Below are 20,933 nucleotides of genomic sequence, written 5' to 3'. Positions count from 1 at the left end.
CCCTGCATCAAACACAGCACTGAAGAAGCAGTATATTTGTATTCTTGGATTGGAGTGCCTTGTGTCTGTCAATGCAACCCTTCTGAGTAGCTAGGGAACAGTGTTAATACACTGCCTGTGTGTATACCACCTTCCTAGTGCTGCCAGAGATGTCCACTTTTGAGTGCACCCCACCCACCTGCTGCCACCTGCATGTGCCACACCTGGAAATGTGACCTGGAAGCTATTTTCACAACACCCCCATGTCCACAGCTAAGCATGCTGGATGCAGAAAGCTTGAGATTTCTTGGTTTGGTCCATGCAGTTGCCAGTAAGTGGATGGGGTTTGCTTGAGAGTAGTGCCCCAGTCACACCAGACATACAGTATGGACATTCCCTTAGATTTTAAATTTCTTGGGACAAATCTGTCATGTTAGGCTATAAAGTAGCTTACAGACCTGTGAAGCTGAATAAATGTAACTTCTCCTTGGCAGGCATGTTGGAGGGAACATGTTCAGGGCAAAGAAACTAAAAGTTGATTTATTTTCATAGGTTTCTTTTGGGGAAACACAAAGCAGCCATTGAAGTGTACAATGAAGCAGCTAAACTGAATGAAAAGGACTGGGTAAGTCTAGGGACTTTTTCACATAGTTTATAGGAGTCTTGGTCACAAACCTAGACTCAAACAGTGTGCGCGCGCTCTGCAGGGTATCAGACTTCAAATTAAACCCAGCTTAGCCTTCTAGTACATAATGAGCTAAATTGCTTCAAGGATAAACAAGGGAAATGACTGCCCAGGCTAGAAACCCTCCAGTACCACTGATCCCTTTGGTATCCAACCAGGGCAAAACAGTATCTAAAAAAGGTTACTCCCAAAACAAGTGACAGGGATTGCACTGAGTATTTTCCATCTTGGCAAAAATCAGGCCTTCACAAAGAAGAAGAAAGGAGAGATAAAAAAGGCTATGATAAAGGGCAATGACTGTAAAAGATAGAGCGAGATGAAGAAAGAGTGAGGATATGTTGTACAGTGTCTTGTGAACAGCATTCTGTATGCAAATGCATACCTACAGAAGAAATGGTGTGTTGCTGGCATAGGCTTCCTGTACATGGTTTCATGAAGCAAGCTATGGCTAATCTGCCGGTTTAAAGTGTAGTGGGCCTGATTCCCTACTCCCATCAACTTCAGCTAGGATTTTGGGAACTCATTACTTCTCAAAATCAGGCTCAGTACGTGGGTATATTTGGCACCACTCTCTTCTTCATCCCACTCCATGCTAAACAAAGAAGCAATCTTCTAGCAGATGGACCTCCTTTTCATCCAAGTTCCCCTTAATCAAGCAAACTTTGAGGCATGTGTTGGGCATAGTGTTAACCCTTTGTTTACTGCTTGTTTGGCAGGCTTGAAACAGGTCTTTTGTCTTTGTTTTTCTTGTGCTTTCATCTCTCTTGGGCTGTGCTGTTTACTTTAGGATAAAGTTTAAACTCAGATTCTTAAAATGACTGAAGTGTATTGATTTTGTTGAACTACAAAGCAAAAAAGGGCTTTATCTGATACAGGGAGGTTCCACTCCAACCAAAGACAACTGCTGCTCATCATCTTTCTAGTTGTCCAGCACACAGTTCAACCTTATGCAACTTTTTCCTTTTTATTCTCATTAGGAGATCAGCCACAATCTGGGTGTGTGCTACATGTACCTGAAGCATTTCAACAAGGTAATTAAGGTGCTTGCCCAAACAGAGACTGGGGCATTGGCTGAGAATAACTGTTCACAAGCTAGTTTGAACTCTCGTCTAACAACCCAGTGTACTTTACAAATCATTCATCAGTAGAAAATCACTCATTAAAAGATATATTGCCAGCAAAGGGGATATAGAGTGAGGCTTGGAGTTGCCCAGTGGCTCATGGTAGAAGTCTCCAAGACCCTACATAGACTAGAGTTCATACCCTTTTTTAATTCAAGAAGGCCAGTTAACTTGGTTTAACAAACAGGACTGTAAATGTAAATGCAGCAATCCCTGTCTCAGGCATCAGTGATTTAGTCTGAAGCATAGAATAAACATACATTTATTGGCACACAAGTTTGCTGGGTATCTCTGTTTGCATTTACAATATTGTGAATTAATGTGAACAAGCTGGCACTCAGTGACTCAACACAAGTCAAAAGGCCTGCTTTTAGAAGCTTTCTCACCCTTATTAGACAACCACGCAGGGTCTGACTAGGCAGCTAATAAACCACACTCTAAACCCAAGAAGGTGCTTTTGTATTCCAGGCCTTTATAAAAGGAAATGCAGATACATTTCTAGTTTTAATGAGGCAATTATAACCCTTAGACTGTAGCTATTGCTTTGTTGTCTTCCTGAAGCAAAAAAGATACGAATGGTCTAAGTGCTAAGTCCTGGCCACTGCATTTAGCCTATGTCTTGGGGGAATTTCTCAAGTGCTGAGTGGGTTGGTCCACCACACAGGGCAGGAGGCAGGATTTGGAAATCTCATGTAGGAGGCAGCAAGGAGCCATAAGTCCTCTCCATTACTGAGCAGACAAGATTGAGTGCAGAGTCACTATATGAAAGTTCACTGCTCCCTCTTCTCACACCACACAAGGGGCTCACTGGGTGCAGAAACCACCCCCATGCTGTGTCTGGAGCAGCTCAGCCACTGTGAGGGGCAGGGATTGTGGATATATATGCAGAGCTTTTGGTGCTTAGCAAGTAATAAAGAACACCTTAGAAATCTGAAATTGGATTTGCTAACCTAACACCTGAGCATCCCATTTCCTGCTATTCATTCAGGGCATAGACATACAATCAACTTATCTCTGGGAACAAGGGGTGGGACAGTTATAGCTATTCTGTAGTAACTACCTATATATTGCTTTTACCTTAAGGTAAGTGAAAACGAAATTGCTGTAAATTATACCTCTTTCACTAAGGACTTAAGGTACTGTGCTTTAGCTGTCATTTATCTTGGGGTAAAGTCAGGCACAGGGGCAGTTAACATTGATCACTTGACACGCAGTAAAGCTCCAACCCCTTTCACCCCACAGTAAATTGCTCATATGTCTAGATTACCCTTAGGTTTTACTGCCTGTTTGCTCATGATGAGAGCTGAGCTGCTTCTGTTGATTCTATGAGAAATACTTTTTAGCAGGAAGACAACAGCTTTCTAAAGGACTGATTGGCTCCCAGTTTGATACTCCAGCTCTCTGCTACTAAACATGTAAGAATTTCCTTACAAATAAGTCCTTTGGGGAGAGAAAGTACTGTCTGTCCTTAACATGAGATCTCTAGTCCTCTTAAAACTCACTGTTTTATTAATCAACCTGAGCACCACACCAACAAAACTTCTGGCCTTTAGAGCTGAGAGGTCTCTGCAGGTGTTAAGGTCAGTATCTCTGCTCATTTGCATTTAGGTCAGAGGCTCTTAGTCTGCTTCTGTGAAGCTTTTGCATCTGCCCATTTCCCTGTTAGGGGTGTTATGATAAAGTAAGAATAAAATGCTTAGGAGAGAGGTTCATCTCCATTCTTGATGAAGATCCTGTATTCATACCAGGGCTGAGGGAAAATATGTACCTGAAACAGCCTTTGTAAAGAGGATCTTAAATTTGAGACCAACTAATGTCTTAAGTGTCCCATTAGTCTGAGAGAGGTATTGGTAGCCCCTGGGGAGTGCATGCTTCTTGTCTGCTATCACATAGACGCATAAAATATAATGAAACCCAGGGAGACCACTTGTTTTTTAACATTCACTGGTAATGAATATCCAGCACTGCATAATTCGTTTTCCATTTTCTTGCCTTGTCAGCATCTCTTACTTTAATGTGTCATACGCTAGAAAACTGCAAATGTTCATTGCCTTCCTGCTGGCTCAGCATGGAGAAGAAAGAGGAAGATGTAAGAGTAACCCCAGTTTGGAAGTGTTTCCCTTTGGAGGGGATTTATGTGTCCGTGACTGGAGCTGATTCATTCTCTCAACATTTACATGGAAATCCTGGCTCCTCCGTGGGCTGAGCATTTTGGAGAGAAATGAGCTGGAAATGTATACATTAAACTAACTAACTTAACAGCCCCCAAGTGATCTCATTCTGTACGGGAACAGACTGGCCTCTATTTCTCTTCCTTGATGGATCAGTTTGTTTTGCTTTAAAGTTTTCTGCTTTGCATTCCTCCCTCCCTAAAAAAATACATGACTCCTGGTGCAGAACATATTTCCAGAATTGCCCCGTAAGCTAAGCCTTTGTAATAAGATCAAGGCAGGTCATGCAATGTGATCCCCTTTCCCTGAGGTGCTAGCCACATGTGCATTCCTGCTCAGAGATGAGGCCTCTTTGGCCCTTGCTTCATTCTGAATTCTACAACCCCACTAATTTTCACTCTGTGGTTTGCATGGTGTTTGTATGTAGGCACGAGACCAACTGAACAAAGCCCTGCAGCTGAACAGACATGATCTGACATACATAATGCTGGGAAAAATTCACCTTCTGGAAGGGGAGACTGACAAAGCCATAGAAGTCTATAAGACAGCAGTGGAGTAAGACTTTTACTCTTCTTTTCCCCTCCTTTCCCCCTTTTTGTCTATGCTGAGAGAAATTTGATTGGTGTCCTATATATGAATTTGGAACAAAAATGCATGATTAAAAAAACAAGACTTCAGCCAATGCCTCTGTGGGCACTTCTGAGCTAGGCACCATTGCTCTAAGTTACAATACTCCTGTTCCAACCAACAGCATGTCAGGGCAGAGATAACTATTTGAAACCTCTGGCAAAAGAAAGATTAAGAACAAATGAATGAAGATGCCTAGGAGCAAATGTGTTTACACTACACTTCCCAACTCCTAAGATTCATGTGTGAAAGCTTAAGAACTAGCAATGATTGAGAACTGCTTGGGACTGTCACAACTCCATTGCTGGCAATAGCAGTGCCATCAAATGTAATTTTGGGCCTGTGTTGGCAGGGCTGTGTGAAATTTTGATGGGTGTTTCGTTTCGAAGATGTTTCGACGCATTTTGAGCTCGAAAAAGCAAAATCAAAATGAAACAAAAGGCTTTGAAACAGCTTTAAAATGAAAGGAGGGCACTCAAAACGTTTTGAAAGTTTCAAAACATTTTGAGTTTCGAAGGAAGCTGGGCTTGTTGAACCTAAACAGAAACTAAGGCGAGGGAGGTGGAAGAGCGGGGAAGGACTGCTCTCTGATATTGACATCTAGCTCGTTGTTCGATTCCCCAGCTCTCCGATCATTTCCCCAGCTGAAACTGTAGTGGCAGCTTGATGAAACCCAGCATGCAGATCTGGGGGCCCACACCTCCCCGGGAAGAGCTGGGGAATCAAGCTGGGAGCTTTGGAATCAAACCGGAAGCTGGGGGAATGCTCAGGTCCCTGAACATTTCCCCAGTTCCTGGTTGGATCCCCCAGGTCTCTGATTGCTTTCCCCAGCTCTTCCCGGGGGGCGCGGGCCCTTGGATCATGTGGGATGACAGCAGGCTGCCACTGCTGGCTGGGACTGGTGCTGGGTGCAGCCTGTGCCAAGTGCCGGGAAGCTTGATTGCTGCTGCTGGCCCCAGCCGGCAGTGGCAGCCTGCTGTCATCCCACGTGCCAATCTGGGGGCTCGCACCCCCTGACAGGGCTGTGAGGCTGTGCCACTCCTCCCAGGGGGTGTGGGCCCCCCAATCTGCATGTAGGATGACAGCAGGCTGCCGCTGCCAGTTGGCGCCAGTGCCAGCATTGGGTTCTTCCTGGAGCTCAGTGCAAGCTGTGCCAAGCAGACTCGGGTGCTGACACTGGCCCCAACTGGCAGCGGCAGCCTGCTGTCATGCCATGTGCAGATCTGGGGGTCTGCACCCCTGGGAGGAGTCCAGCACAGCCCTACAGCCCTCCCAGGGGGCGTGGGCCCCCAGATCTGCGTGCAGGATGACAGCAGGCTGCCACTGCTGGCAAGTAATATGAGTTCTGCTTTGAACAGTTTGAGATGAAGTTTCCCAGAATCCCTTGTACCTATCTCCTTGAAATTTGGCAGGCTTTGTGCCCTCAGAAAGGGCTGCCATCCCTGCATTTTTTTATTGGAATCAGACAAGAAATGACAAGGTTATAGGCATTTTCATGATTCCCCATTATAGCTTATGGGCAAAATGTCAAAATGTGTCAAAACAACGAAACAGTTTTGACAAAACAAAATGAAACAGCACTTCAAAATGAAATGAGGAAATGAAACACTGTCCCTTCGAAACAGCCAAATGAAAGTTGGAATGATATGGTGCTGTTTCGCACAGCCCTACCTGTTAGAGATTTATATACTATTTCGTGAATGAACATGAGGGCTAAATAGGCTGGTAGAGACAGAGAGGTGCTATGTGAGTTTCTGCCACCCAATCCGTGTCTCTGAATCCTGATCTGCATTGTGTCAAGCCATTCCTGAGCACGGATTGATAGAGAAGTTAAATGAGCCAGCGGACAAATGCTTAAGATAGACAACTGGCAATTATTTCTACTAATTAACAACTGTGCCCACAACTGGTCTGTGGTAAAGCATACTGTTATTTTTGTTACCCCTTACCCTCTCATTCACCTGTTATTGTCTTGCTTTTTGTAGATGGGAAGCTTTTGGGGTATGGACAGTCATTATATTTTTGTACAGCACCTGGCACACCAGGCTTCACGCCGGTTGAAACCTTATAGTTGTCAGTGCAGTATAAGTGTCACATTTCTTGCAACCCTAGCTAGGATTTGAAAACTGATTCTCATATATAAATGTCTGCCTTGTTAATGCTTGGTGCTTCTGACCTGCCTTTTCTTTGTTGCTGTGATTTTTCATCAAATTGTGATTTGCCTGAAATACCCTGGTGATGGGGAGGCTTTCAAGGATTTAAAAACCTGGTGTCCATAGATGCAGTTAGATATGAGGGCTTGGGCATCACAAATATATCATTAAAAACATGGCACACTCATTTTAAGTCTTTATTTAGAGCATGTCTTAGTTCTGTTGAGCAGAATAGTGTGCGTTACCCATTAACTACAAAGGTATCTCCTGCATTATATCTAAGGGGCAATGGCCTAGTTGTGAAAGCAGAAAGGGAGTCCCAAGCACTTTCTCCAGTTCTTACACTGACCTGTTGTGAGACCTGAAGTCATCTAGTCTTTCACACCTGGGGTGTACTCATAGTGAATACGACCTACTTCACAGGGATTCATGAGGATTCATTCATTCTCGTAAAGAATTTTGAGATGTGCGTGCGTAACATGTTATTTGAAGGCAACATGGTGGTGGTGATGTTGTTTTGTTCAAGTCAGAGTAATAGTTTCACAGATGGTGGTTTATTATTTTTAGTAGCATTTCAGGTGGTCTGTGCTTTACTTTCTATTAGTGCTATCAAGAGACTATAAAACCATGGAATTTGTATTTCAGGTTTTCTCCAGAAAACACAGAGCTCCTTACAACACTGGGGTTGCTGTATTTGCAGGTACTAATATCTATTAATTACTATGTAGATTTAAGTGTATTTAAATGTCCTGATAGTATGTGGAGTTAATCTGTGTATCTCCTTTTAAGTGTGATACGTTTTTCTACAGGCTGCATCAGGCAGGACAGAACTTGCTCTTTTGTGTCTTCTTTATACACTTGGCCATTTAAAATAAAGTGCCTTGATTTCCTGGATCTGAGCCACAGCAGGAATTCTGTTTGGCAGCTGCTCTAATTGTGATACAAATCATCTCAAGTGCAATAAAACATGACTTGTCACTCCCTGGTTTCTCAAGCAGGAGCTTAGCAAGCTACTCACCTAGAAAAAGAGCCATGAAATTGTGAGCTAATGCACCTTAGAAAAAAACAGAATCAATTTAAATATCAAAAGCACATTTATTACTGTGGACTTGGGGGTTATACATGAAAAATCATCTTTCCCTGAAAGTGCTATCTCCTTGCAGTATTTGGTACAACCACAGTCTAGAGAACTACAGGACTTTCAGAGCAAAGGTGCACTAGGCTCAAGTCAAAGTCCACCAGCAAAGCCATGGAAGAAGCAGAAGAGGGGAATTAAGGGATAGTGCCTTGCCAGGGTTGTGTGACCAGAAACTTGCACACTCACATCCAGATTCACTAGGGGAAGTTAGGCAGCTATTACTTCTTTAGGTACCTAAGGTGAACATTTAGGGTGCATTCCCAAGAGCTGGAACATTTGTTTCCCTGGGGACAAACAGCAGCAGCCTGTGCACATGCACTCTGGCACGTGGCATGTTGCCCCAGGTGGGGTAGGTAGGGGAGGCTGGGGCCAGCACCTGCAGGTAGGCATGCAAAGAACCCCTCGAGCCCTGACCCGTCTCTCAAACTGGAGCCCAGCTGCATTCACAAACTGCGTGACAGACATACCTGTGCTAGTATTGCCTGTAGGGCCCAGCTCCATAAACATGTTCAAGTACCTCTAACTCCACACAGTACAGAGCCAGGAGGAAGTGCCACCCTTTTACCTCACAAGCTAGTGATTAATTAGGGCAGTGGTGTCAAATTCATTTAGGCCCACAGGCCAGGTAAGCAGTGCAGGGCTCCCTGCAAGCAGGAACCAGAGTCAGCTGGGTCCGGAGAATGAGCGGCAGCTGCATTACTTGCTGCAGCTCTAGGAACTACAGCAACTACCACCACCACCACCACCTACTCCACCCACATATTTTCAGCCCTGCAGGCCAAATAACAGCTCTTAGACCATAACTTTGACATCCCTGGATTAGGGCACTCACCTGAGATGTGAATGACTCAGGTTTGGATCCCTCCTTTATTCAAGAAAGCCCCCTAACCCTTAGCCTTTAAGCTGTTCTGGGTTGGAAAATTCCTGATCTCTTCTGCTGAAGCTGTTCCATTTTCTATACTTAAACATACATTGGAGGAGAAACCAAAACCCAAGTCTTTCTCATCCCAGATGAGTCCTAGCCGCTGAGCTAGAGACTTGCATTCTCCCTCTCCCTGATGCTTAATGAATGATTATTTCATGCAGAGTGGAACAGCTTCAACAGAAGAGACTGATAGACCCACTGTAAAATATCCTGTAGCCTAGGGGTTATGGCACTCTCGTGGGATATGGGAAATGTGGGTTTGAACCTCCTCAGGTAAAGGACTGATTTGAACTGTATTTCCCATATCCCAGCCATTAGGAGATTAAGTCAAAAGATGGGCACCAGCATCATTGCCACCACCTTCTCTTTCTTCCAGCAAGAAAGAAAGGATGGACATGCTTGGGTAGAAGGAGCTTTTGGCTGTAAATCCCAAAAGGAGACAACTTTTCTCCAGTCCATAGAGAAGTGCCTGGGGCTGTGAGGGTGGGGGCTGGATCCAGCCAGTCTGCTGTCCTCCGTGTTTTCTGCTAGCTGAGTTAGGCAGCTTCCTGCTCATCAGTGACTTGGGTAAAAACCAGTTCTGGAGCACTGATTTTTTTCCCCACACACTGTATAGGGAGCCTGAATGTCTGACAGAGTTGTAAATACTACTAGGTGGCAGGGCATCTAGGGGCAAGGCTTGACAATGTGAGCCTGTATCCCCTGGTTAATTGAGCCCCAGCTTTCTACACTTTGACTTCCTTTGTTAACAACTTATTACATCTTTGGACTTTAAAACTAACTTTAAAAACCTTTAAAGACTTTCTCCAGATCTCTTACCAGCCTTAATTGTCTCTGTGATCTACAAGAGATATGAGACCAATTCTATCAGTAGGTGTCAGTGCATCGGGGAGAGGGAATGGAGTTTGAATAGTATATTTATTCAAATCCAAGATGAGGTCCTGCCCTCCCCTCATTCAACATGGTGTGTGTGTTTGGGGGTGGGGGGAGTCCCTTGTTTTAGATTTGAGAATGGAGGGGGAAGGTTGAAGTTGGGTCCACAGCTACTGTCCACACCCTGCCTCTGCTTCTCACCACTACCACCCCACCACCTCTGCTTCTTCCTGCCCCCACCCTCCTGCACCCCACCACTACTGCTTACCTTTCTGTCATGGCTCCAGCGCCAGCTAGGACTGTACTCCCGCCCAGGGCACAGAGCGTGGAGCACGTGCTGCCTCTGACCCCCACCTGGCCATGCCTGGGTAGCGGGGGGGCAGGCAGCAGGGGAAGCAAGTGGCAGGGAGCACAGTGTGGGGTGCTCGAGCATAGGGAGGCAGTATGGGGAGGTAGGTATTGGTGTACAAGCATCACTGGGGGTGGCTGGCAGCAGGGCAAGCAAATGGTAGAAGGGACAAACAGCAAGAGGTGGAGATCAGGCTTTGCTGCCTACCATGCTGCTGCTGCTGCTACTGCTGTGGGGAATTAATTTAAGATAATCCTCCAAAAATTAAATTCTGTACATGGAAAATTATAACAAATGTGTACATTTTCCATGTCTAGAATCTAATTATTGGGGGATCGGGGGAATCTTCAATTCAGAGTCATCTCGGATTTGGGTAACCATTATAAATTCTTTGACAAAAAACCCCACACTTTGGGCCACATTTTATCTTGCTTAAGCAAATGGAATCTCTGGATTAGCTCCATTGAAGCCAGTAGGTAATACATGTGACCATTTCGTGCAGGCCTTACATGCTGCTGGGTGGTGGGGGGCTGAATAGCAATCCAGAATGACTTTCTGTACAGCCTGAACCATTGCATAAATGGAGGAGTCTGCCTTTTGGTCTGATTGGTCAGTGTTCGGTTTCATGGCGTTCCCTGTGTTGCTAGGTGAGTAGCAGGGATCCAACTGGTTGGTGATTATGAAGTAAAAACACTGCCTAGAAGGAAAAGAATAAAGGTAACTTTTCTGAATTCCTTGCTTCCGATGATGGTGGAACCAGAATCTCTGTTATCTGGAACTAGTATATTATTTATTAACCCATCTGTGCCTGCATTTGAGTCTTTATTTATTTATATATCTATTTATTATTTTTGCAGCTTGGGGCTTATCAGAAAGCATTTGAACATCTTGGAAATGCACTTACATATGATCCCAGCAACTATAAGGTACCAACAGGAGTAGAAAAGCGCCTGTTAAGGTTACCTTAGGCTAATTCCTATGGAAGAGGTTTCTTAGATATGCTCAGCTCCTGTTCATGGGGAAGTGGGAAGGGACCATGCCCCAAAAACTTGTTCCAAAATGCATAGATTCATGGATGTGTGGGTTGGAAGGGACCTTAGCAGATCACTGAGTCCACCCCCCTGCCCTGGGCAGGAAAGAGCGCTGGGGTCAGATGACCCCAGCTAGGTGTATCTCTAGCCTCCTCTTAAAGACCCCCAAGATAGGGGAGAGCACCACCTCCCTTGGAAGCCCATTCCAGATTTTGGCAACCCTCACTGTAAAGAAGTTATCCTCATGTCTAACCTAAATCTGCTTTCTGTCAGTTTGTGGCCATTGTTCCTAGTTACCCCAAAGGGTCCCCTGGTGAACAGGGCATCTTCTTTTCTCTGCTGTCTCCCCCTGATAAATTTGTAGGCAACCACAGGATCACCCCTCAGCCTTCTCTTGCAGAGGCTGAAGAGATCCACGGCCCTCTATCTCTCCTCGTAGGGCTTTGCCTGCAAGCCCCTAACCATACAAGTTGCCATTCTCTGAACCCTCTCGAGGTTGTCCACAACCCTCTTGAAGTGTGGCACCCAAAACTGGACACATGTCTGTGACCTTCATCCACTAGGGAACAGGGGATGTTAGCTGAAGAGTCTTTTTGGGGTTTTTTATTAAAAGTTGTGTGTTTTTCATAGTGGAAGAATGAACTTTTCTGCAAACATCTTGTACATGTTGTTTCAAACTGATTACATATATCACAAGAGTTGTGTGTCCTGCTTCTGTGCATTTGTTATACCTCTGCTACGTTCAGAAGCAAAGCACAAGATGCAAGCAATGTTCTACCATGTTATCCTGTCCATACCTTCCTTTGTCTGCACAGCCCAGATGCAAACTTCAGCCTCCGTCCTAGACCTAGTATGTATGTGTTAGGGGGGTGGGTGTTGGACTTGGTTAACCAAACATGTGATCTTGATTTTGTTCCTGACTCTGAAGCTGATTCCCTGTTAAGACTCCAACAGGACTCTTCAGTTCTTGGTGACTATTACCTCTTCTGAAAAATGGGGATAATCATAGAATCATAGAGAGAAGTTTGACTGGAATGGACCTCTAGTCTAAAGGTCATTTAGTCCAACCCCTCTGCCTGAGGCAGAATCATCCCTATCCAAATCACCCTATATAAATCCATTATCCAACCTTTTAGGAAAACCACATAGTCAACCCAGACATAGCGCAAGACATAACACCTAATCCACCACAGATAAAACAGGGGGACCACAGTAGCCAAACTCCTGCTTGCAAAGGTTCTTAAAATATGCTTGAGAGATTGCAGTAAGAGGGTCATGCTTCCCTCTTCCTCTCCACCTCCCTCTGCTACAGAGGAAGGCAAAAACTCCCACAGTCCCTATTAGTCTGACCATGGGGTGCAGTTCCTTCCTGACCCCAGATATGGCAATTAATCTGACTCTGAGCAGAGGGCAGGGAACTATGGGTGGCAAAGCAAGATATAAGAATAAACCAAGTATTATGAAGATGAAAAGTTCATTATTCTTCCAGCCTCTGTGTCAGACTGCTGTGAGCTCTTATGAATAATTTGACAAGCATAGTTCAGTTTTAAATTAATTTTGGTGAAATAGTTTTGTTTTTTTGTTCAGTCATGTCTATTCAATGATTTGCAATGTCAGCTGCAGTCAGTAGTGTGAGCTAGCCAGATTTTGCTGGATATGTCTTGGTGCTAAGGAAGGTGTTAATTTCTTCTTACATTGCCTTGGGAATGTTTCTGTTTTAATTTGTCAGGGTAGGGAAGGGAGAAACTACAAGTACACAGACGTTTTCAGAAACCAGACTTCTGGAAGCTGCAGCTGTGTTCTGTGCAGTGGACACTATTGGCTAGTCAAAATCCAGCATTAATGAGCCATGTTGGCCAGAACCAAATGCCCAATCCTCTCCCTTCATGCTCTTGAATTTCCCAGTTGTTCTGTATTATGTGTCTCACCCTGAAAGCCCTGATCAGAGGACTGCCAAAAGAAAGATGCCCTTCACAGCATTGGACTCAAAATGCTTTTAGTTCAGTGACTTTGTAGCATTTCCTTCCCACTGTGCATGGTGGAAGTGAGTGCCCTCAGCCAAACACTATCATATTTTTTTTACAGGCTATCTTGGCAGCAGGCAGTATGATGCAGACCCATGGAGACTTTGACGTAGCCCTCACCAAGTACAGGGTTGTAGCCTGTGCTGTGCCCGAAAGCCCCCCGCTATGGAACAACATCGGAATGTGCTTCTTTGGCAAGAAGAAATATGTGGCAGTAAGTTGCCTTCCTTTCTGTCTGTGGTTTAACTTTATTTGTGGAGGAAGAAGAATCCTTTTCATGTGGCAGAAGCTAGAGAATTACCTGGCCTGTTTAAGCCATGTCATTGAACAGTGCCATTCTCTTTTGTAGGCAATCAGTTGCCTGAAGCGCGCTAACTACTTGGCTCCCTTTGATTGGAAGATTCTGTACAACTTGGGGTTGGTCCACCTGACAATGCAGCAGTATGCATCTGCTTTCCACTTCCTAAGTGCTGCCATCAACTTCCAGCCCAAGATGGGGGAGCTCTACATGTTGCTGGCAGGTAAACTTTTTCTGTCTGTGTTCCTCATGGACATGAACAGGTCAAGCATATCCTCCTTGGGACATGCAGAGTTTTAATGGGAGAGAGCCCAGAGTTGAAGTGTCAGCTCAGCACATCCATGTTTAGGAGCTTTCACTGCTGGGTGACTTGATGGGTTTGAATCAGATCAGTCATGACCACTCCATGTCATGACCCCCTTGTTTAAGTACAATTTTTGATACAGATGGGTGTCCACCATCACAACCCACGTCTTTGTATGATAACAAAGGGGCCATGGACACTGAACTGCTTTCCCAGCTTGCTTTTCAAGGAGTCTGTGGAGGTCATGCAAGGAAGCTGAAACTTCTCTGTTCACGAAGTGACTTTTGGGGCCAGAGTGTGTGGGTTCCTGCTGTATCTGCAGTCTGGCATTCTTCACCAGCACTGAATCCACTTCTAGAAACAAAAACCCAGATTGCAGCTTCAGTGGCGAACAGTTTGTATGTTTGAGAGGAATCTGTCTCATCGCCCTTCTCAGTCTGACAGTGTTACTGAGAGATTAAATAAGGATCATCTGTATAGAAACCTAGCCTTTGAGCAGGCAGCTTAGCTATAGAACATTTAAAATCCAAACACAAACTGGGAACCAATGGCTGCATCCCCAGTTGCTTCCTGAGATACTGCAGTCATCCATAGGGAAGTGATTGTAGTAGCCCTGGACTCTGGATATGAGCAAGACATGCTGCGTCATGGGGACAGATTATGGTTGTCTGCAGCTGCCTTGACTGGCAGGTTTAATGAGACCTCTTGTAACCCAAGCATATTTACACTATGCTTTCAGTGAGCTAAATGCTTTTAAATTGGCCCCAGAAGAGGTTTCTTTGCTGTATATTGGGGTCTCGAAGGGCAATAGGATAATGTGCTGACGCTGAAAAGTACCCTTTGCAAATGAAAAGGAGAAAAATTGTCTACTGTTTTGCAAGAGACCTGAAATGCTTCTTTCTGGTTTTTGGTACAGTTGCTCTGACAAACCTTGAAGATACTGAGAATGCAAAGCGATCCTATGAACAAGCCGTAGCATTGGACCAGTAAGTCTTAATTGTGCCTGTCTCTGTTGGTTAAACAAGCTGCCTTCCCTCTCATACTTTGGGTCCCTTCTTATACTTTGTTCCTTTGTAAAATCTTTTTGTTCCTTTAAAAAACCTTTGGGACAAGGGAGCACGCTTTCATTATTAGAGCCAAGCAAATAACTTGTGGTAATTCTAAGAAATCAGAGGAAGGTTTTATTTGAAACAACCCCAAACTGAAATACTTTAGAATTCAGTGGGCTAAAGAGAATAACTAGGTTCCAGTCCCTGCTCTACTGTATTGATGTAGCCAGTTTGAAAGAGCTTCAGCAAGAGAAACTTGAGGAGAACCACCTCCGGAGAGCCAATAGCTGACAGACTGGGGCTCTCTCTTAGGGAAGCAGAGGTCTGGATACAAGTTCTTACTCTGAATTGGGCAGCACGGGGAACTTGAACTCATGTCTCTAACATCTGAGAATCTAACCAAGTGGGTTCTTGCATAGGAGACAGATGGCAGCAAAGCTGACTCTTCCACCATTTTGTGAACAATGCCTGCAATTCTCTCTGTGAATTCCCCAGTCCCCAACCTCAAAATTGAACATTTTGTTTTAGAAATGCCAGAATGAGCTGTTCTAATGTTTCTGGGTTTTACTTTTCTTTTTCCTGGTATATTTTTGGCCAAATCATTCACCAATTTCATTTTGAACCTGTGAGTAGTTTTGGCCTCTCAAAAATGCATTTTTCAGCATATTTGATGAAAACCTTGCACCCGTGTCTCCTCGCAAATACATCAAGCATCTGCCACAATGAAGTAGTGGTCCTGATTGGGCATTCTGTTAATATGGACAATCAGGCTGTGAAAAGTTATCATAGGAGGTTAACATTTCATCTGCAAAAGCCACAAGGTGGCACTATAAAGCTCCAGTCAAGTCTCAGCTGTCAAGAGCTGGGTAGCAGGAATGAGATGGTTTTTCTTGCTTATGGTCATAGGTATTTTTGAAAGTTGTGTACCCTATAAAAAGGGACACAAGTTTTTCAGATACAACATAGGATATTTTACTGCAGTTTTCGTCTGCTATATGAACCCTTTAAGTGTCCCCTTCTTACTCTATAGGTTATCATGGATAGCTGTCACTGCTTGCTTGAACAGAAAAGCTTTTTAAATCAGTTAACCCAACCTAGTTTTAGGAAAGGCAGTTGGAGTCACTTCAGCCAAATTCTTAACTAAGTTCAGTTTATATGGGAAGGTGCTTCTTCATTTGCCACTACGGATAATCTCCTTGAAGCAACCAGGCTTGTCGTAGTGTGCCAGGGGAAAAGGTCTCAGGCTGACTCTGGAGCTCACAAATTTGCAGGCAGAAACCTTGCCAACAGAGCACGCTTACAAGAGGTTCATCTAGAGACAAGGCACGCAGAATCCCCCATGTTATAGTTACTGAATCCCTTTTCAGGGTGGAAGTGCACATTCACCAATAATATGTCAGAGGTGACTCATAAACACTATATTGCATTGTTACAGCAAGAGAACACACTGCATTTATAAAACAAGCATCCACCAAAGTCATTGCCTGCAAGTCCAGCTGCATTGTTTCTCCTCACTTTCAGAATCCAAGCACTCTGGGCGTTTATACATGTACTCTTGGAGTGGGGGTGGGAAGGAGGGGCACTGTAATTAGAGCGGCCCCAAGAGCTGCTCTAATTAAAGCGCTCAGAGCATCTCGTGTATTAGCATCCCCATGCTTAAAAATGGCAGCAGGGGTGCTTTAACTAAAGCTCATTCAATGAGCTTTAGTTAAAAGTGCCCCTGCCACCATTTTTAAGTACAGGATGCTGATAAACAAGACTCTGGAGTCTGCTGGAGCGCAGTAATTACCATGCTCTAGCAGACTTAATTAATTGAGTCTGCTCCAACGTGCTGCAATTATAGCACATTGGAGAATCCTCGCTGCTCTTGTATAGGGGCCCTCTATGGCTAGTTGGGGAGGCATATGACTTAAGGGAGAGCATCCAGGCAGCTCAGCAATGACTATGAGTTTGTGAGAGGAGATCAAAGAGCACAAATTGGAACTCAGCTTTACAAAGTCAGCCTAAATATCTGGCAGTCTTAGGATACTGGAGCCATGCACAATTACCAGAAAAACAAAACCTCATCAAAGCTGAAATTAGAGCTAACAGTGACTTCTGGGAGGCACACCCAGACTTTTTTAGCCTTGAATCTTTTGTGGCTTGTTCAGCTGACTTCCCTTGTAGTTTTTCCAGTTATTCTGCGGTTGAATCCCCATACCCACGGGCATTCTTTGCTGGCATAACTCGTACAGTTTGGCTGGGAAGATGATTGCAGTTTCAGTTTCCACATCCATGAATAATTTTTATAGAAGCAGCAGCATGATACTGGCCTGGGTGCCAGAGTGAGGTCTGGAAGGAAAAGGACCTTTTAGAGGTCTTTATAAAAGAAGTTGCTTATTCCTGGCACTGGATAGAATGTGGTTATTCTTCCTCCCATTAAAGATTCTCTGACCTGTCCATACACTTCCCCTCTCCTAGGGAAAGGCTAGTCTAATACAGAGAGATCAATCTAGATTTCTAACTACTATTCTCAGAAGTCAAATCTGGTCTCTCTTACCCCAGTTCACAGCTTTTATGCATTGCTTCCTGGGCTTTGATACTGGCAGCAAGGTTTGTAGCTGTGGAATCACTGAGTTTCTCTATTAAGGTAAATCAAGGGTATTAAATTTGTCTGGCCCCATGGGACAGATGAGTGACATGGGCCTAATCCATGGGCCAGATTGGGTCAGCAGGCTCACAGACTTCAGATCCTTGCTAGACCTCCCATGCAGCCACAGCTCCCACTCCTGCCACTCTGGGATCCTTGCTGCATACAGCATGCATCCTGGAGTGACCGGGGCAGGTGCTGCAGGCCACATTGTCCATCCAGGACCAGTACCACATGTAATGTGGATTCCAGACTGGCTACTCTGGGATCCATGCAGTGCCCTCAGCAGCTGGTCCAGGACAGCACCATATGCAGTATCTGCTTCACCCAGTCTGGGACCCACATTGCACATGGTGCCTGTGAGTGCCACATGCAGCATAAGTCTCAGACCAGCTGGAGCAGACACTGTGTGCTGTGCATGCCTGGGGCAGGCAACACACATGCAGTTCCTAGAGTGGTTGAAATGGGTGTTGCTTGTGATGCCCACCCTGGGCTAGTCTGGGTCAATTCAGACCCAGGGATAGCACCAGGGGCTGGATAAGAGGACTCTGTGGGCCATATCTGGCCTGTAGGCCATACGTTTGAGAAATAAATTAACAATTTGAGTTCTAAGTGCTGCTAGATCTTTTTTTTCTAGCAGTTTTCTTTGTTGCAGCATTGTTGCATCTGTTACCTAAGACTTGTCATGGTCTGCACGTAATGTGATTTTCTATTTGTTGGACGATATCTGTAAAGCTTAAATCTTCAGTACCTAGGTTGCAGCCTTGGTGAAAGGCTCATAGTGGTATTATAGTGGTGCTGGACTCCTTAGTCAACACTGATAGTGCTGCTGCGCAGCAGGAGTAAGTGCCAGCCCCTCAGGCATCACTGTTTATTGACTGCACAAAACACTATTATCCTGGCATGTGTGTTATGATAGATGTGCATGTCTCACCTTGGTGTATACATGTTATATCATTCCTCCCTGGGGAAGAAGTACAATTATAAATTATGCCGTCACTCTACACTCTACTTTATTAGCATCTTTTAATCATCCCTTTAGAAGATAATTCTGATTTTAAAGAAGACCTAGCCAGATGCAAGCCTTGGTTGTCTGCATCCTAGCCTGTGGCAAGAATGAATTGCAGACATCAGGTTATGTAGATTCCATGCTGGAAGTGGTTCTGTTTGGGTTATCTTTCTATATCAGAGATGAGGCAGATGCACTTTGTTCAGTTTTCTTCAAAAGCAAGCACTGAGCTCAGACTCCTCCTGCATTGTCAGTGCAGCCCTCAGGCAAAATGTGGGCATCCCACTTAAAACAAAATTTGTTGTCTAATCAAGTTAAAAAAAAGACCTTGACCACTGAATTGGAGTTTGTTATGCCATAAATTGGTGGAGCATGGAGTTATACTTCTCTTAGTTGTTTAGATTGCTTATATCTCTGGCACTTGCTGAGACTGTTAGAGGGAAAAGTATAAAGGGCTGCTGTGCCTTAGCAAAGAGCCTAGATGCCTTGGAGAATGAGATTTCCAGGAGAGAAATCTCTGAAATGCTTTATCTGTGTACGCTGCTGTCACAGGAGAATGGGAGGTTACACAGCAGAGCATACGAACATCTGGGAATGCAGTGCTATGGGTGTCCATGCTTTTTTGTGCACATGCATTATGAGAATCTTTATTTACTAGATTACCTACTATTTATCTGAGAGGCTGATTACACATGAGAGAGTTTAGGGGTTTTTTGAGCGAGGGAGAGGGAACAGAATGAAAGAAAGAAAGAGAGATTTATTCTGCAGTACTCTGAGGCCCTGCTGGCTCTGTCTCTAGCACATGCCTGTTCTGGAGTCTGGAACCACAGGGTCTCATGCCACCAAGTTGTTTTGTCCCATAATCCTGAGCAGGGAGCTTTTGGAAGACTGAGGTGAATCAGTGATCCAGATCACTTTGTATACTGTAAAGAGCCTCCCCCCACCCCCACCCCCATACACACAGTCAGCCAGTGTGCACTGCCATGTGTATGGGGGCCAAGACAGAGGCTTTGTAAGGTCCTTCTGCCCTTATCCAACAACAAAAGGTGAGAAACATGGGGGAGATTTGCACTCAAAGAGAGAGACCAATACAGCACAGCTCCAAGCTTCACTGATGAACACTTATTCTAGCCAGAGACTTGAAGAGCACAGCCATAGTTCACTTCCAGTCATCCTTACACAGTCTTTGGGTACAAGAACACTTGGTCAACTAGGCTAGCCTGGGGGGGATGCTGGGCTCTCAAAAGAGCTGTTAATATTGAGATTGGCTTTGTATGGAAGACTATGGGCTCTGGGCACAGCTTTCCCTATTAAACTGCTGGGAGCCTGATCCCATTTAAAACTTAGGGAACCAGGTGTGTATAATTGCCCATGCAAAACCAATTTCATCGTTAATGACTCCCCCATCAGTCAAGCTTTACCATAGCTCCACACCTGATGAAGGGCACAGAAGCTTATTGACCCTCTTGCTCTGTAGCAGCTCTAAAGCCAGGTAGCAAGTCAAACTCAGAACATACTGACATGCTCCATTTCTCCAAGGCCACTTCCTCACTGCATTTCAGTTTACAGCCCCAGCCATTTTGCTGGTGGAATTGGTCCCAAAAGCTCCATGCATTTTTTGTGAGTGGGGATGGGCGAGTGCTTTATTCTTGCTCAAAAAATACCTGAAGCATTTTTATTTAAAAACAATTTGTCATCCAACAGAGAGCATGTATGTCAACCTGAAAGGTTAAAAGTGACTGAAAACAAGGGTTACAAATTTTATCTTCCAAACCACCTTTACTCTCGTATGACAGCAGCCTCCATGCATAACTCTGGTACCTTCATAGAATCATAGCAGTTGGGTAGGAAGGAACCTTGTAGATCTTCAAGTCCAACCACCCACCTGGGCGGGAGAAAAACTGGACTCAAATGAGTCCAGCCAGGTAGGCATCAAGCCTCTTCTTAAAGATCTCCAGGGTAGGAGCCAGCACCACTTCCCTAGGAAGTTGGTTCCAGCTTCTAGCCGCCCTAACTGTGAAGTAGTTCTTGCGGATGTCTAATCTAAATCTACTCTCTAATAACTTGTGTCCATTGTTCCTTGTCATGCCAGGGGGCGCTAGGGGAAACAGTGTCTCCCCCAAACCCTTCTGGTCCCCCCTAGTCAGTTTATAGACAGTCACCAGGTCCCCCCTCAGCCTTCTCTTGTGAAGGCTGAACAGGTTTAGGTCCCGCAGTCTTTCATTGTAGGGTCTGCCCTGTTGTCCCCCGATCATGCAGGTGGCCTCCTCTGGACCCTCTTAATGTTGTCCACATCCCTCCTGAAATGGGGCGCACAGAACTGGATGCAGTACTCCAGCTGTAGGCTGACCAGCGTGGCATAGAGAGGGAGGATCACCTCCCTGGCCCTACATGAGATGCACCTGTGGATGCATGACAAGGTGTGGTTAGCCCTGCCAACCGTGACCTCGCATTGTTGGCCCATGTTCATCTTGGAGTCAATAATGACTCCAAGATCCCTTTCTGCCTCCGTGCTCTCAAGAAGGGAGAACCTTGTTCTCCAGGAGAGTCACCAGGGTTGTTGTAGTA

The 20,933-nt window shown here is 44.9% G+C and overlaps 1 protein-coding gene across 3 annotated transcripts in view; it reads left to right on the top strand.

The window, feature by feature from the left end:
• BBS4 (Bardet-Biedl syndrome 4) overlaps positions 1–20,933 on the top strand; it is a 70,147-nt gene that overhangs the window by 45,661 nt on the left and 3,553 nt on the right. For 2 of the 3 annotated variants that reach the window (XM_090029622.1, XM_090029620.1), the window contains exons 6-13: positions 532–604; positions 1,642–1,695; positions 4,384–4,511; positions 7,382–7,436; positions 10,879–10,947; positions 13,138–13,290; positions 13,426–13,597; positions 14,595–14,664. In XM_090029622.1, coding sequence (XP_089885748.1) covers positions 532–604; positions 1,642–1,695; positions 4,384–4,511; positions 7,382–7,436; positions 10,879–10,947; positions 13,138–13,290; positions 13,426–13,597; positions 14,595–14,664 — 774 coding nt within the window. The remainder of the gene's footprint in view (positions 1–531; positions 605–1,641; positions 1,696–4,383; positions 4,512–7,381; positions 7,437–10,878; positions 10,948–13,137; positions 13,291–13,425; positions 13,598–14,594; positions 14,665–20,933) is intronic. The other variant, XM_090029621.1, reaches the window with a different exon arrangement.

The sequence above is a fragment of the Crocodylus siamensis genome, chromosome 15 (assembly GCF_052110815.1).
Source record: "Crocodylus siamensis isolate JL-2025a chromosome 15, ASM5211081v1, whole genome shotgun sequence".
NCBI lineage: Eukaryota > Metazoa > Chordata > Crocodylia > Crocodylidae > Crocodylus > Crocodylus siamensis.
The sequence above is the reverse complement of the archived record's forward strand: the minus strand, read 5'-3'. Positions and strand labels throughout refer to the sequence as shown.